Source organism: Exophiala aquamarina (genome assembly GCF_000709125.1).
Source record: "Exophiala aquamarina CBS 119918 chromosome Unknown aczIA-supercont1.4, whole genome shotgun sequence".
Classification (NCBI taxonomy): domain Eukaryota; kingdom Fungi; phylum Ascomycota; class Eurotiomycetes; order Chaetothyriales; family Herpotrichiellaceae; genus Exophiala; species Exophiala aquamarina.
In genome coordinates this window covers 1671305-1685485 of record NW_013550584.1, presented here as the reverse complement: position 1 = coordinate 1685485, position 14181 = coordinate 1671305, and the positions used below count along the sequence as shown (strand labels likewise).

At 51.5% G+C, this 14181-nt stretch overlaps 4 protein-coding genes across 4 annotated transcripts; 2 read left to right on the top strand and 2 right to left on the bottom strand.

The window, feature by feature from the left end:
- Window positions 1–4014: 4014 nt before the first annotated feature.
- On the top strand, window positions 4015–6159 carry A1O9_05715 (uncharacterized protein; the record flags this gene model as incomplete). Its single annotated transcript, XM_013404931.1, has 1 exon — window positions 4015–6159. One exon carries the CDS (start codon window positions 4015–4017, stop codon window positions 6157–6159), a length of 2145 nt encoding a protein of 714 aa, XP_013260385.1.
- A 910-nt stretch (window positions 6160–7069) lies between these two features.
- Window positions 7070–8731, bottom strand: A1O9_05714 (NADH-ubiquinone oxidoreductase 51 kDa subunit, mitochondrial; the record flags this gene model as incomplete). The annotated part of the gene is made up of 3 exons (XM_013404930.1): window positions 7070–7239; window positions 7316–8303; window positions 8372–8731. 3 exons carry the CDS (start codon window positions 8729–8731, stop codon window positions 7070–7072), a joined length of 1518 nt encoding a protein of 505 aa, XP_013260384.1.
- A 585-nt stretch (window positions 8732–9316) lies between these two features.
- A1O9_05713 (uncharacterized protein) lies at window positions 9317–11492 on the bottom strand (the record flags this gene model as incomplete). The annotated part of the gene is made up of 2 exons (XM_013404929.1): window positions 9317–10805; window positions 10858–11492. The coding sequence occupies 2 exons, from the start codon at window positions 11490–11492 to the stop codon at window positions 9317–9319; spliced, it is 2124 nt and encodes a 707-aa protein (XP_013260383.1).
- Window positions 11493–12449: 957 nt separating this feature from the next.
- Window positions 12450–13946, top strand: A1O9_05712 (uncharacterized protein; the record flags this gene model as incomplete). The annotated part of the gene is made up of 3 exons (XM_013404928.1): window positions 12450–13170; window positions 13225–13810; window positions 13868–13946. 3 exons carry the CDS (start codon window positions 12450–12452, stop codon window positions 13944–13946), a joined length of 1386 nt encoding a protein of 461 aa, XP_013260382.1.
- Window positions 13947–14181: the final 235 nt, after the last annotated feature.

The following is a 14181-nucleotide window of genomic DNA, read 5'->3' as shown; positions in this document are numbered from 1 at the left end:
GGACTGCTGGGAGTACCGTGTACTGGAGTAGATCTGGGTTTGGTCACCAGAATTGATAGCATTTAATATCCCTACCAATCACAACGGGTCAAGATGGACCCGTGGGCCATGGAGAAGTTAAATGTTCCTTTGAAATGCGATATCACGAGTAGGCGATGAAACTCGAGAAAGCCCCATTCCTGTGCAGCATTAAGGCCCTTACTCCTGACCCTGACAGGTCCAGGATCGACAAGACCCAGACGGAAAGCCAAAAGTGGGCCGAACGGCCCAGCTGAGTGCGAGAGGGCAAGGCACGCGAGCGAGACAGTCAATAAATAATATGGATGCTAAACACTTCAGGAAGCGAACACCTTGTCATGTATGTCTGTTATTGCTCGGCCGCGCTTTGTGCTAGTTTGAGACTCAGACAGGTCGTTGTGTTCTCGAAGTGAGGATAAGGAACCCGTCTTCATGAGCTTGATCGTGCTTGAGGCAGTTTCGGGAGAAAGCCCGATTTACGAGTAATGGCAAACATCACGACCCCGGGCCAAGGGGGCCCTTGGGCCTGCACTCGCCTAACTTAGTTGATTTGAAAGCGACGAGCCTGGTTGGTTTAGTGGCAATTTAGGCGCACGGCGGTACCTGGACTAATGGTTCCACAGGCGTATGTACATAATAGGACTTAAGTTTAGGTGCAAAAAGTCAAACGACATCTTATCCCTGGCACTACTGGCAGACGCCAGAAGCCCATCCACCAAGCTTACGAGGATGCTCGAACACGGCCCTCGTACGGAGCATGTAGCTAGGGGATCCATGGTCTCTCTCCCAGACCCGTGCTGGTCGTGGGTCAATGCATCCACCATTCAGTGGAAGGGAGAAAACACAATCAATCAATCGTTTCTTCAGCTCCTGCTGATTTTTGACAGGTGTGCTGTCTATCTTGTTTGGCGCTCTTTTTCGCTCCTCTGTATCTCTCTTTTCTCTTACATCGTTTGTAAAGCCTCAAGAACCCCTTACTCAACAGGGTTCGTTGCGTCGTCTTCTCTTGAGAGCGTATTCGTGCCTATTACTTGTCTCCTCCCTGTATTCCTGGCCCTTTTACTTACCACGAAGGATAATCATCGAGTCACTTACGATCAACACACGAACAGTGTGAAGGGGCCAGCCTTCCACCAAACCACGTGCCCCTACGTTTTGCCGCAATATCTACCCAATGCGACGAACGTCCTAGCTTGTAGACAGCAACATCGACCAGTCAACCACGTTGAGAGTCGTGATGCACCGACTCTCGGCGAAGGGAACCGAATCATCATGACCCGTCTGGTCCACCCAGGTGCAAGTTCTAGAAGAGAAAAAATGGATTGGCGAACGAAAGGACGACAGGGATTAGAGGTCTATAATCAGGAGACCATTGAAGAGCAAACTCGTGGATTGGCAACTCTATCGAGAGCACCTGCAGCTATGGAATCTGCCATGGAGCATGACAACCTGCGCAGAGAATACAGACCTAACATGGACGAGCGACCGACTCACTGGGCTCAAAGACAGCATGCTTATACGCAAAGCTCAGTACAGCAACAGAACCAACAGCTGTGGGCATTGCAACGCCTTCAGCATGACCAGCATCTAAGAGATGCAAACCAAGGTACGTGACAAAGATTGTGAGAAAAATGAACCAGATTGTGTCGTCAGACGGACATCATCCTGTCCCAGTTGGAAGCCGATATTTTCGTCCAAGCCAGGGCGAGCAATCTTCATGCATGTGCCCGCCTAGGCCCCTGTTTGTCAGCGTGCATTGGTGTGGCCTGCACGGGGTCATGCCACCCCTCGACTTTTGTGATTCACTGAAGTCGCAGGTAGGAGGTCAGTCATGGTGGCGGCGGCAGCAGCATCAGCAGCGGAAGCGACAACAGTGCACGAATACAGCGTACAATAGGCAACAAGGACCGGGCTACCACGAACACAACACGAGCACAGGCGCAAGCAGCAGCACAGGTAGAAAAAGACACCGACAAACCAGGGCCCTAGGCTTGTTTGAAGAGACCCTTGGCGGATCGACGTCATTGACTTGGTTCGATCTTCCGCCCAGCGACATCCACCCACCGCTTACCGCCTCGGGCTGAAGGCTAAAGTGAAGCCTCAGCCTGGCTTGCCCAAGACCCGATCCCACCCCCCGACATTGCTTAAACCTTAAGGAGGTGGGGGCCACTGGTGGCTTGACGGACATGTCTAGTTGGGCGTTTTGGCTGGTGACAGGGGTGGTACGTTTCGGCTTATTAGGCTTCCCAGTTGAAAGCCAGAGAGGCACCTGCGCTCCAACCCGAAAGGAGCCAGAGTGCCCTCGGCACCCTGGATCCCAGGGCCCACCACTGTGGTCGAAGTGCCACTGCACTCCCTAGAAGGCGACCTTTCGAGAATTCAAACAGTTGCGAGTACGGAGCCCCCCAGGTCAATCTGCCCTCTGCCATGCTGAAGCAGTCCATAGTCGATAGTGGCCCACCTCGGCCCTCGACCATTTTCTGCCGTCTGACGCCGTTTCGAGGAAGAGCGGTCTCGACTATTGGCCCTTGGTCCCTGCAGAACGGCAGCCACTACTGCTAACTGCCTAATCGCCATTGCCCTACCCCAAGCCGGGAACACCGCCTAGTGGCTACCGCCCAGCTAGTGCCTGGCGAAAAAGAAGCTGCTGATGGGGTTCATGCCATCACGTTGTCATCTGCTGCATGAGCATGCTACCACTGCTGCCTCCCCTGCGGTTGCTGTCCCTGTCCACTGGGACCGACCTTTGGTTGCGCCGTGTCCTTACCCCCAGACAGCTGTTCCTTCCGCAGCCCCACCCTGCACCCTGGCTTCCACCACTGAACCAAGCCAAACCAAGCCATCCCATGCCTGCCTGACTGTCTGGCACATCCGCACCGCACCTTTTCCTTTCCCCATCTTAACAAGATTCTCTCGCCTTGCATCACACACCTTTCCCCAGTATTCCATTGCCTCTGCTTTCGTCCGCCATAGGTCTTTGGATTGTCTGATCATCTACTATTGTCTTCAATATTATCTCTTGACAACCGACGCTCGTCGACATGCAGATGGTCTTGCTAACAGGATTTCCCTGCTCCTAGCACCGATTGTCGTACCCGCACCCGAAATCGCGCCTCCGCATCATCTGCATCGCCTCCCTGTTGATCATCCCGCAGTCCAGCACCAGCTCTCGCACTCTCTACATCCTCACCCAGCCTACATCCAGACCGCGACAATGGCCATGCCAGGTCACTCTCCCTTCAATGGGCCCTCGAGTCCACCACGCGCCTACAACAGTATGTCTTATCCCGTCCATGCAAATCCTTTTCACCTCCTAGCATCGGCTTCAAGACGTCTCTCTTCACTCCAAGCATTCCACCGCGCATGTCTCTCATCACATCCTTTCACTTGTCCAGCCCTCCAGATCGCTAATACACCCCTTTAGGTTATTCAGAATCTCAAGCTCCCCCTCCTGCCCAAATGTACGCTCCCCATCCTCGACCGATGCTGCCACCCTCACCGCAGCATTTTCCTCCTCCACGATATTCACAACCCCCCTTTCCTGTGCCATCTCCATCCGCACCGCAAAATAATGGACCTCCACCTCCACATAAGAGACCAGGAAGCAGTATGTCAATATCTTCAATGCTGGGGACGGCCGAGCCAGAGAAATCGGCGCCGGATCAGTTCCATCACCACAATCACCATTCTAGAAATAATTCGAGGACGGCGTCTATCTCTGGAACAGCCCTACCAATCGCCACAGTCATGTCACCTCCACAATATCACTCCAAAATGCAAGCGGGAGGTGAATATTCATACAAGCCAAGATCGAAGACCCCCGACCGAGTCTCAGTCACATCTCCGGGAGGGGCAAGACCACATCGCTCGAACTCAGGAAATATGATGCAACGCCCAGGGCCTTTCTATGAACCACCACCACGTTCAACGCCGAATCCTCAACACATAACCCACTTTTCAGAGCCCAAGTACACTCCTCCTTCTGGACCTACAGCTATGTCAATGGAAGAGAATGAAGATCGAGTGCGGCGCACGAGCATCAGTGGGCTTCTACAACGACCAGAAAGCCAGCCTCAACTCGTTACTGGTGCTTCCGGCTTTCAGTCAAACCCTGCCCAGCCAATGCGGCCGGACAGCATTCCTCCCTCTTTTGTGCAGATCGAGCGCCCACTGCAACACGCCATCAATGGTTCTGAAATCCCTCGACCAAATGGCCCGGGGGGTTCCTACGACACCCGTCCTCCTAGCCTACCTTCCCTTTCTCGTCTACCATCTGCAGGCACTGCACCCCAGAGCCATGCTCCTGCTCAGGAACGACCTCTCCCGCAGTCACTATCACCCGAGATCCGACGGTTGCAGCTAAGTGGGGTTGAAAATCGAGGGTTTGCAGGTTTATTGAATCACCAGATAGAACATGCTCAAGCATCTCAGACAATGATGCGGCAAGATTCTATGCAGTCACAGAGTGACAGATCCATCCTTGGCGACCGACCTCGCATCCCTAATCGAGCTTACTCACCTTTTGCTGGCTCCGTAGCTTCGCAACACAATGGACTTTTCGATGATCTAGGCCGCAAAGGAAGCGATGAATTGTCCCAGCACAGAGCGATTTTGTCTTTAGCGAACGATTCAAAACGCGGAAGATACTCTCCTGTTCCCCAGGCTGTTCAAGGTGCCCAGGCTCAAACTCCTGTACCTGATGCTGCCATCAAGACTGAACACGGACGCGTCTTCTCTGGCTTGGGAGGAGGGTTGGGTACCGCTAGCAGCGGCCCAACTTCAACGCCGCAGCCACTATCTGCAAGTCCTTTTAAGCAGAATGACGGAAGCGCCCGGCTAAGTGAGGAGAACTTGATGAAGATGTCACGCAGCACCTCAGGTATCAGTAAACGACCTCGCAAAGCATTGCAGGATGACCAACGTGCAGAAAGTGACGTCGGCGATGTGAAGAGACCTGGCCCGGGGAAAGGCAAGAGAAGCAAGTATCAACACTCTTACAAGCTGGAACTGGAAGATGCTTCTGTGGACCAAAGAAAGAATGCTCCGTTTCCCTCGATAAGCAATCGCAGAGCCGCAACACCTACATCTCATCCATCGCAGCTGCATCACAATCAATTGCAACGTCAAGCCTCAGCTGCTGAGGTCACACCTGTCTTCAGACCCAAAAAGACGATCAGAATATCATCGGTAATAGCTCTAGCGGGCCGCAATCGACGTCGTCATCTAGGCTCATTCAAGTACGATCCCGTTGTTGCTCCCACCGAGCTTCCTAGACCGAGTCCGCTCAAATTCGATGTTTCAATACGACCCAGTCTGTTACCATCATTCGCAGATGCCGAACATGTCAATTGCACCTACACAATACGCGTGTCAAGAACCTGGCTTCAACCGCGAGAAAGAGGCATCATCTGCGCGGAAAGATATCTTTGGGGTTCCGGCATTTATACTGACGACTCGGATCCCTTGGCTGCAGCCATGCATTCGGGCTTCATCTCTTCTGTGCACCCTGCAGGAATTGACGAGGCATTGCTCGAACGAGTCATTGAGGAGCAGAACCCTAGGATTGAAGGGAGCACTGCTCCAGCAAAGCCCAAGAACGTTGAAGAAGGGAAAGATCTGCATCTCACATTAGTTGTCCTGCCTCAATTAGAGCAGTACGTGGAGTCTGTCAGATTCGGGATCAAATCCCGGACTTGGCCCGAAGAATCATCTACACTGTCAGAGGGAGCAAACACCAACAAGACTCCACACGATGGAGTAAGTTTTATGATTTTGAAGGCTGAGTTTGTGCAAGATGGAACCGAAGTGAAGCGTGTCGGTCGAACGGGGGTGGAGAAGCGTGAGCGTTTGAGGCGTGAGTTGATGGAAAGAAAACGGGGCTTCGAATTAGAAAAGCAGAAGATTGCAGAAGCCGTTGCGCGCGCGAAGCTTCGTAAAGATGAGCAAAGACGTCGCGCCGGGGATACAGCTTCCAAAAGAGTCAAGTCGGTCAAGCCTGAAGTTGCAACTCGTCCCAATGAATCGGCCAAGAAGGATGGTGAAGAGCCGCAACAGAAGCTCTCTGAGCATGCGAGTATTCAGCTTGACGTTGGTCAGAGCCCTGGGGAGTGGATCCGACAGCTGACCGTTGCCGCAGCCTGAGAGCATGTCGGCCACAGCAGCCTCTCGATGATGGCCTCGGATCTGAGAGATCCCAAAAGCCTACTCGACCTCTTAATGAAAACTGTACGATAAATTGATTGAAGCATGAGCGATACCTAGATGTAAGTAGGCATGGGACTCGCGTCGTCTTTGGTTACTGTCAAGACAAGACACGGATGGGTCGAGGAGGTCTATTTTCTTTACCCTGAAGAAATGAAACATATTTTTGAACCCCATTGCGCAAAGAGGCCAAAAAATCTTATGTAGACGCCGTAGTCTTGGGCATTATTGGTGTTGTAAGCACAGAAAACCGGAGCCATCTCTAACGATAGTTCCAAGTAGGAACGGGGGGGGAAAGGAGGACATGACACCAGCGAAGCGGGAAAGAGGACAGTCAAAAAGGACGACTTTGAGGCCATTTCCACGCGTACATATAATGGGTTTCTTTTGTGTTGACCCGGGCTTTTCTTCTCTGCTCTTAGGATTCTTATTGGCATGCAGAAATAAGTCTACTGAGCACATGGCAGGCATGCGTCTTCTCTTGTTTGGTTCTCGTTTGTTTCCCGCGGACCAGATACTGGAGAGTGATGCTGCCGTTTCCTGTTGGATCTGGACGGAGTACTGGAGTTAGGGCCGTAGAGGGAGGAGCGTTTGGCACGTCCGATCCAAACTGGCATGAAACTTTGCTGCTACTACTACTGCTGCTGCTGCTGCTGCTACTGCTCCTGCTCCTGCTCCTGCTACTAGCACTGGCCTTGGAACATAAACCAGGCCTACTGCATGTGTGTACGCTCGCTCGGTCAGGAATGGATTCTCTGTACATGGGGTTTGCTCCTTCCCAGCCGATACCCAGTCCCTTTTTTCATTTTGAACACTGGAAGCAAAAACAAACTAAAGTAAAAAGGTGCATCTATTGCCCGGGTGCGACCAACAGTCCTTTCTTCCCAGAGTCTTGCGGCCAACCGCCAGCGAGGGTCTCGCCGCTGTTGGAAAGGCCGTACTCTTTGATCCGTGCCTCGAGTTCCGGGCGGAAATGTCGGATCAAACCTTGAATAGGCCAGGCGAATGCTTCCCCTAAAGCTGTGGATGGTTCATGTATGTTAGCTTGTGGCCAGGGATACATCAAGATAGTAAGGACAGAAAAAGGAATGCTTACCGCAAATACTATGGCCTTCGACCTGTTTGGTCAGCTCCTGGAGCATGTCGATTTCTCGCGCCCTCGCTTGGCCCTTTTCAAACCTTTGCATCATCTTGGCCGTCCATGAGCTACCTTCTCTGCATGGCGTGCATTGACCGCAAGATTCGTGTTTATAAAATTGTGACAAGCGTGCGATCATGCGGACAACATCAGTGGATTTGTCCATCACGATCACTGCTGCTGTGCCTAGACCGGATTGACTGTCCTTGAGGGCATCGAAGTCCATGAGCTGGTCATCGCAGATCTTCTTGGGTAGGATGGGTGTCGACGAGCCGCCGGGGATGATTGCGAGGAGGTTGTCCCATCCGCCACGGACGCCTCCGCAGTGTTTCTCGATGAGCTCACGCAGTGGGATTGACATCTCCTCCTCCACTGTGGTTGGGTTGTTGACGTGTCCGGAGATGCAGAAGAGTTTGGTGCCCTGGTTCCTCTCGCGACCAAAACCAGCGAACCATTTCCCACCCCGGCGAATGATGGTCGGGCACACAGCGACAGTCTCGACATTTGTCACAGTGCTAGGGCAGCCAAAGAGACCAACGGCGGCGGGGAAGGGTGGTTTCAGGCGCGGTTTTCCGGCTTTGCCCTCGAGAGATTCAATCAGTGACGTCTCTTCACCACAAACGTACGCTCCGGCACCTCGATGGAGGTAGACGTCGAAATCATATCCTGACCCGCAAGCGTTTTTTCCGATCAAGCCTTCTTTGTACGCCTCTTGGATTGCTCGCTGCAGAACTGTCGCCTCATGGTAGAACTCGCCACGAATGTAGATGTATGCTGCCGTAGCGTTCATGGCACGGCCAACGACCAGGCAACCCTCAACGAGCTTGTGAGGGTCCTTGCGCATGATTTCTCGATCTTTACATGTCCCAGGCTCGCCTTCATCGGCATTCACTACCAGATATCGTGGCTTCTTGTCGTTTTCCCAACCCTTGAAATTCATGAACGACTGTCAAAGTTCCCCGGTTAGTTATCACCAAGCCAGAGGTGTGAGGGGTTGCTCATAGCAAGACATACAAATTTTAACCCAGATGGAAAGCCCGCACCACCTCTTCCCCTCAGTCCTGAAGCTTTAATCTCATTGATCAACCAGTCGTGGCCCTTCAACACGATCTCCTTGGTTTTATACCAGTCGCCATATTTCATGGCCGACTTTAGATCCGTCCCGTGGTGGCTATAGAGGTTCTGGAATATGCGGTCCTGGTCTTTCAAACCTCCGTAGTGTCTCTGTTGAGGTGCTCCTTCTTGGACAGTTGCATAACTGCGGGCTTGAAGGGAGGAGAAGCTGGTGGCGGCAAGGGACGAGTTGATGGCGGAGGAGCTACGTGAAGCTGTTTTAGCAGCCGCCTTGGCCACTGTCGTGGACCGGATGATCATCGCGGCACCGATGTGTGGTAGAGAGGCAGAGAGGATGAGATGCCACTCGTGAAGAGTGAGGAACTGAGGGCCGATGGGTGTGGTATTGGACTCGTGGTACGTCGTTGCGTGCGTTTGATTCTATGATGCCGGCTCTGAAATTGCCGCACGGTAATTGGTAAGAGCTCTTAGTCGCACGGCGCTATGGAGGTCTGGGGACTGGCCGCTACTAAATTCTAACAATTTGCTACAGCGGAGTATATGGACAAGTATGGCATATTCCGCCCTTGGAACCACGCGATAAAGCCTCAAATACGCCTATCAGGAACAATATCTCTGCTACTTTCTCCCTGGAATGAGTTTGCTATCCATGTGACCATCTTACTCGAAACAATCCTTCCCTTCTTTCCAGAAAACTCATTAATAATTACAGATCTATCCAATTGAAGCTTGAAGCCCATATCTCGACCTAGATTTCAATTGCCTGAGAAGGTGTCGGTCGCCCTGGCTTCTCCGTCCTTGTAGCCCATATCTACTTAGGCCTACTCTCCGAAAGAAAGCCTTGCAATGACGATTGAACCTCTCTATGCAGAATAGGCGCCGTCATCAGTATTGCTGCCAGTAGAGCATGATAGTAACGGGCCCATCTTCGAGCGTGACTGGTTCACCACAAGGCTGCAGGACACGGGTAGGAACACGGACAACTTGCTCCTCCATCACGTTCCAGCCCCAGCAAACCCTATCGGGGCGCAACCACTGCTTCGTACTGGAGTCTGTTGAGATTTTAGGAGACATACTTACTCGCGCTGCTAGTAGACTCATCAACGCGGGTGGTGGTTCATCCTCGAGACTGGGGACGTACGCCCATGAATCTGCATCCAGAGGGTACCATTGCGACAGCTGATCAAGCCATGACTTTGCGCGATGCGGAAGTTGTACCCCTTGGTCTAACTCACTGTACAATGCGGATAGTACTATGGCAAATCTGGTCTTGTCAATTGTCGCTTTGTCGGGTGGCGGCTGACTATTCTGCGTACTCAGATTGGCCTCAAGCTCACTCGTGCATCGCAACACCGCCGATGACAGGCCCTTGGGCAACATATCCAGTATTCCTTCGAACGTCAGAAGCTCAGATGGACGTGTAAGTCGTGTCGCATAGTAGCCGACAAGTGCCTGCAGATTCTGCGCAATGGCCGGCGGTAAATCGTGCTGCATTTCCTCCAAGATGCCGCTAGCCTTGGACTCCCGGACGGCACTCTTCAATACGAAAGTGCAAACGGCTGTCGCCGTTTCGACAATATGAAGTTGGCTATCGCGATATGTTTTTGCATGCTTCTGCTTCATATTGCTAATCTTCAACTCTGCGTGTGTTGGATTTGTGGACTTTAGACGAGCCACTCGGGCCGTGCATTCGACAAGGAGTTGACTGATTGTTGCCAGGATAAGTCGGCCGTCTTGAAAACATGGTGTTCCGTTGAATGGCAAGAAACGACTCATGATCGTTTGTTGGTGAGACTGCATGATTCCCTGTTCGCGTTCGTTCGCACACAGAACGGATATACTGTCTAGCAGATCGAATGAGAAGACTGATGTCTCTATGGCAGCTGCAGCTCTTGTCGTTGGATGTCGATAGTCAAAGATGAAGCATCTGTAATCTGGATCTGATCGAAGATCTTTCTTCCATCTTCGAACTTCCGCCAGGGGAGATCCTGGAAGGGCTTTGATGCTAATTACGAGGTGGTCGAACGGATTGTCCTGAAAAGTGAAACCGTATGACAGTAGGAGACCCTCGTTATCTTTAGGCCCGTAGTTGTTACAGAGCTCCTGCCCCGACTCATAGGGCTGCAAGACCTGAAGGCCGACAAAACTGAATCGGGCGAGCCATTCCACCTGTACACCAGGCTTGTGGTTGAGAATATCAAGGAGTGGGAGCAGAACGCCAAAGCGATCAGTGAAGAGCTTGACAAGGTCATATGGTCCATCTTTCTTGTTGCGATGACCGAGACGAGCCTGGTCCGCCGGCAATGTGTCGTCAAGTACCTGAGATGTGAAAGAGCGGCTGCCAAAGATTGTAGCAGCCCATCGGAAAGCTTCCCTGCATCATATGTAAGAGTAGGATATGGGCTGTTCTTTTTCGTTTCACTTACCAAGTGTAAGTCTCATCATGTGCGTGAGGCCATTGGTATCGCTTAAGGAGTTCAAGACCGTGTTGGTACATCTGCTGCCACTTGTTCAACTGTGATTCGTATCCTCCCTTGAGATTTGTTCCTTCAAGCCAGGCTAGATCTGAATCTTCACTAAACTGTAATTCGTTGACGTCTTCGACTGTAGGCAACGAACTAATGTAGGGAGCCCACCAGGATTTGTCCCCTAGAACTAATTGTTCCATCAAAAAGAACGACTGTAACGATTCCGCCTTGCTGGCCTGGTCGACGAGGAATGGTTTAGGAAAGTGGGTTCCATGACAAGAGAAAGGTTTCACGTCAAGGGCATTCAAGATTGATATTGTCAACGGCATCGGGCAAGCGGCGATTCGTGTGCCAGACGATATGGTCTTGCCATTTGCCACTAGAGCATGAAATCCTTTTCTTGAGCTGAAAGCAATCTGCGCATCAGGGTGGAAGTAGCCGTTGTTTGTTAAAACCCACCCGACCAGACGGTGATGCCGAGCGAAGATATCATTTTGCGACGAATCCTCAGTCTTCATGCACAAAGGCGGACTCGTGCTATCAGCACGCGTGCCAGCGACATCTTGGGTAAGCTTCGTATCATCAGACTCCATGGAATGCAGCCACCCGGAAAATGAATGGTATTTGTGCGTGTGCTTTGACGAAAGTGCTTTAATGCTCCGATGATCATGACAACTGACCCAGCAGAAAGAGACAGAAGAACAGCGAAGGTATTTTGTAAGGATATGCAATGAAAATAGACGAAACTGAAAGACACTGTGCTCACTGGGAAGTGTTCGAGCCCCTACAACAGCCCCTACAACAGCGGGTGGACTTTCTTTCTCGTAGAGAGATTGTGAGCAGGGACTTAATTAGCGTGAAGTGGAAGTTTGAAAACAGCAATCAGAGGGACGCAAGAGAATTTGTTTGTGTGGCATGGTGACGTTCGGGGACTTCACGTCTTCGAGTCCACACGGGCCCTCGAACCTTGATATAGTTCAATACTTCATCAGGGACCTTTATTTAATATGGGAAAAATGTCCCAGTGAAACAAGATACGAAGCCTCATTCACGATGTTGTACATCGTTCATCGACATGGCTCAGGAGGGAAGTAGCGACCAATCGCAAATCGGACTTCTCCTTTTTGTTATGTATTGAATCACCCTATGCGCTCATTATGCGAACAATAAGATCTACAAGTACAGCAAGTATCGGTGCTTTTAATATGAGGCATGCGTCACGAGACAGTTACGAATCTGCAATAATAATACTAATGATGCTCCGACACACCATTCGTCGAAGGGCCATACATGACAGGTAGGCGGACAACTCCTACGAGATATCGTCCACACGATACCCATCTTAACCTGTCATGCGTAAGTGGGGACAGATTACTTCAAATCCAAGCCTGCCACGGACTTCCAAATCCACTGATCTGAATGATGGGCAGTGGAAATCAACTCTGCTCTCGTATCTCAATGAAATCTGGTCAAAACCACGAAGCGATCAAGTCCTGATCTCTCGATTTCCAGCCCGTACCTCACTTTTCCATCTTCGCAAACTGAGAACCATGGCAGCCAACGGTGTGAATGGCATGAAGGGAACTAGTCCAAAACATGATTTCTCCGCTCTCAGAGTGAATCAGTCCCGGCTGTTGGATGCAATTCATACAGGGTGTAAGTATGGAGCGGATCACCGGTATGGGGACGATCCCACCGAAACTGGTATGGCAAGGCTGAGCTTGAATGACGCTGATAAACAAATTCGGGATTGGTTTACCGCTACAGCAGAGTCCCTGAACTGTAAGGTCACTGTTGATCAGATGGGCAATCAGTTTGCCGTTCGACCGGGTAAGAATAAGACTGCGTCCCCAGTCATGATGGGCTCGCACCTGGACACTCAGCCAACAGGGGGGCGGTACGACGGCATTCTAGGCGTCAACTCTGGACTTGAAGTTCTCAAAGTACTGCATGAGAATAATTTCGAGACGGAGGGAAGTATTGGAGTGGTCAATTGGACCAACGAAGAGGGTGCACGATTTCCAATGATGGCTGTGTCGTCTGGTGTCTGGGCGGAAGCCGTCCCATTGGAGACCGCCTGGCATCTCGCCGAGGTGACTCCTGGGGACGACGGCCACCGCAAGACAATGAAGCAGGAACTGGAGAGAATCGGCTACCTTGGATCCCAACAAGCATCCTACAAGGCTTTCCCAATGGCCTGCCACTTCGAGGTCCATATCGAGCAGGGCCCCATCTTGGAGGCAGAAAAAAGACGAGTTGGCGTTGTCAAAGGTGAGTAACACAATGGTCTCAATAAACGTGGGCGTACCGTCTGACAGATGGCAGGCGTGCAAGCCTTCAAATGGTTCGAAATTACTGTTAAGGGTCGTGACTCTCATGCAGGGACGACACCTTTTACAGCACGTATGGACTCGATGCTCTGTGCAGCCAAATTGATTGTTGAGTCCAACGCCATTGCGAAGAAGCTGGGTGGTCTGGCGACAACTGGCATTTCAACAGCGCACCCTGGATCGATTAACACCATGGCTCACACCGTGATATTCACACTCGATGTCCGACACAACGTAGACGAAAAGCTCGCTGAGATTGAGAAGGAATGTCGTGCGGAATTCGCCCGGATCTCTGAGAAGGAGAGCGAAAAGGGGTGCACGGTTGAATGGAAGGAATTGGTTGACAGTCCCGCGGTTACCTTCCACCCTGATTGCATTGCAGCAGTACAAGCCAGTGCTGAAGAGGTTTGTCATGGATTGCATATGACGGCGGATGACGGTAGACTCTGGAAAGATATGATCAGTGGAGCTGGCCACGATAGCTGCTACACCAACCGTCGGTGTCCGACAAGTATGATCTTTACACCCACCCGTGAGGGCATCAGCCATAACCCTCAGGAGTATTGCAGTCCTGAAGACTGGTAAGTACCGTGCCTCGGCCGGATGAGTCTTACTCAAACTGACCGATGTTCTTCTAGTGCTATTGGGGCCCAAGTATTGCTTGGTGCAGTACTCCGCTACGATAGATCAAGAATGGAGCGAGGAGATTTCGCATGAGTCCCAGCAAATTGCAGCCTGGTAGCTGATGCAGCGTTTGATTGTACTGCAAGTGCTAGAACCTAGGCCTGATCAATACAAGAATGTACGAGGATGGCATTTTGCCACGTGATGTGAATTACTTTTGGTCCTTGGACAGTGTCTGGAGCATTATTCTGAACCCGATTCTCCTCATATACTACCCGCTATTAGTACATGCCGAATGTCCTAAACTCCTGTCGCTATACTCATGAAA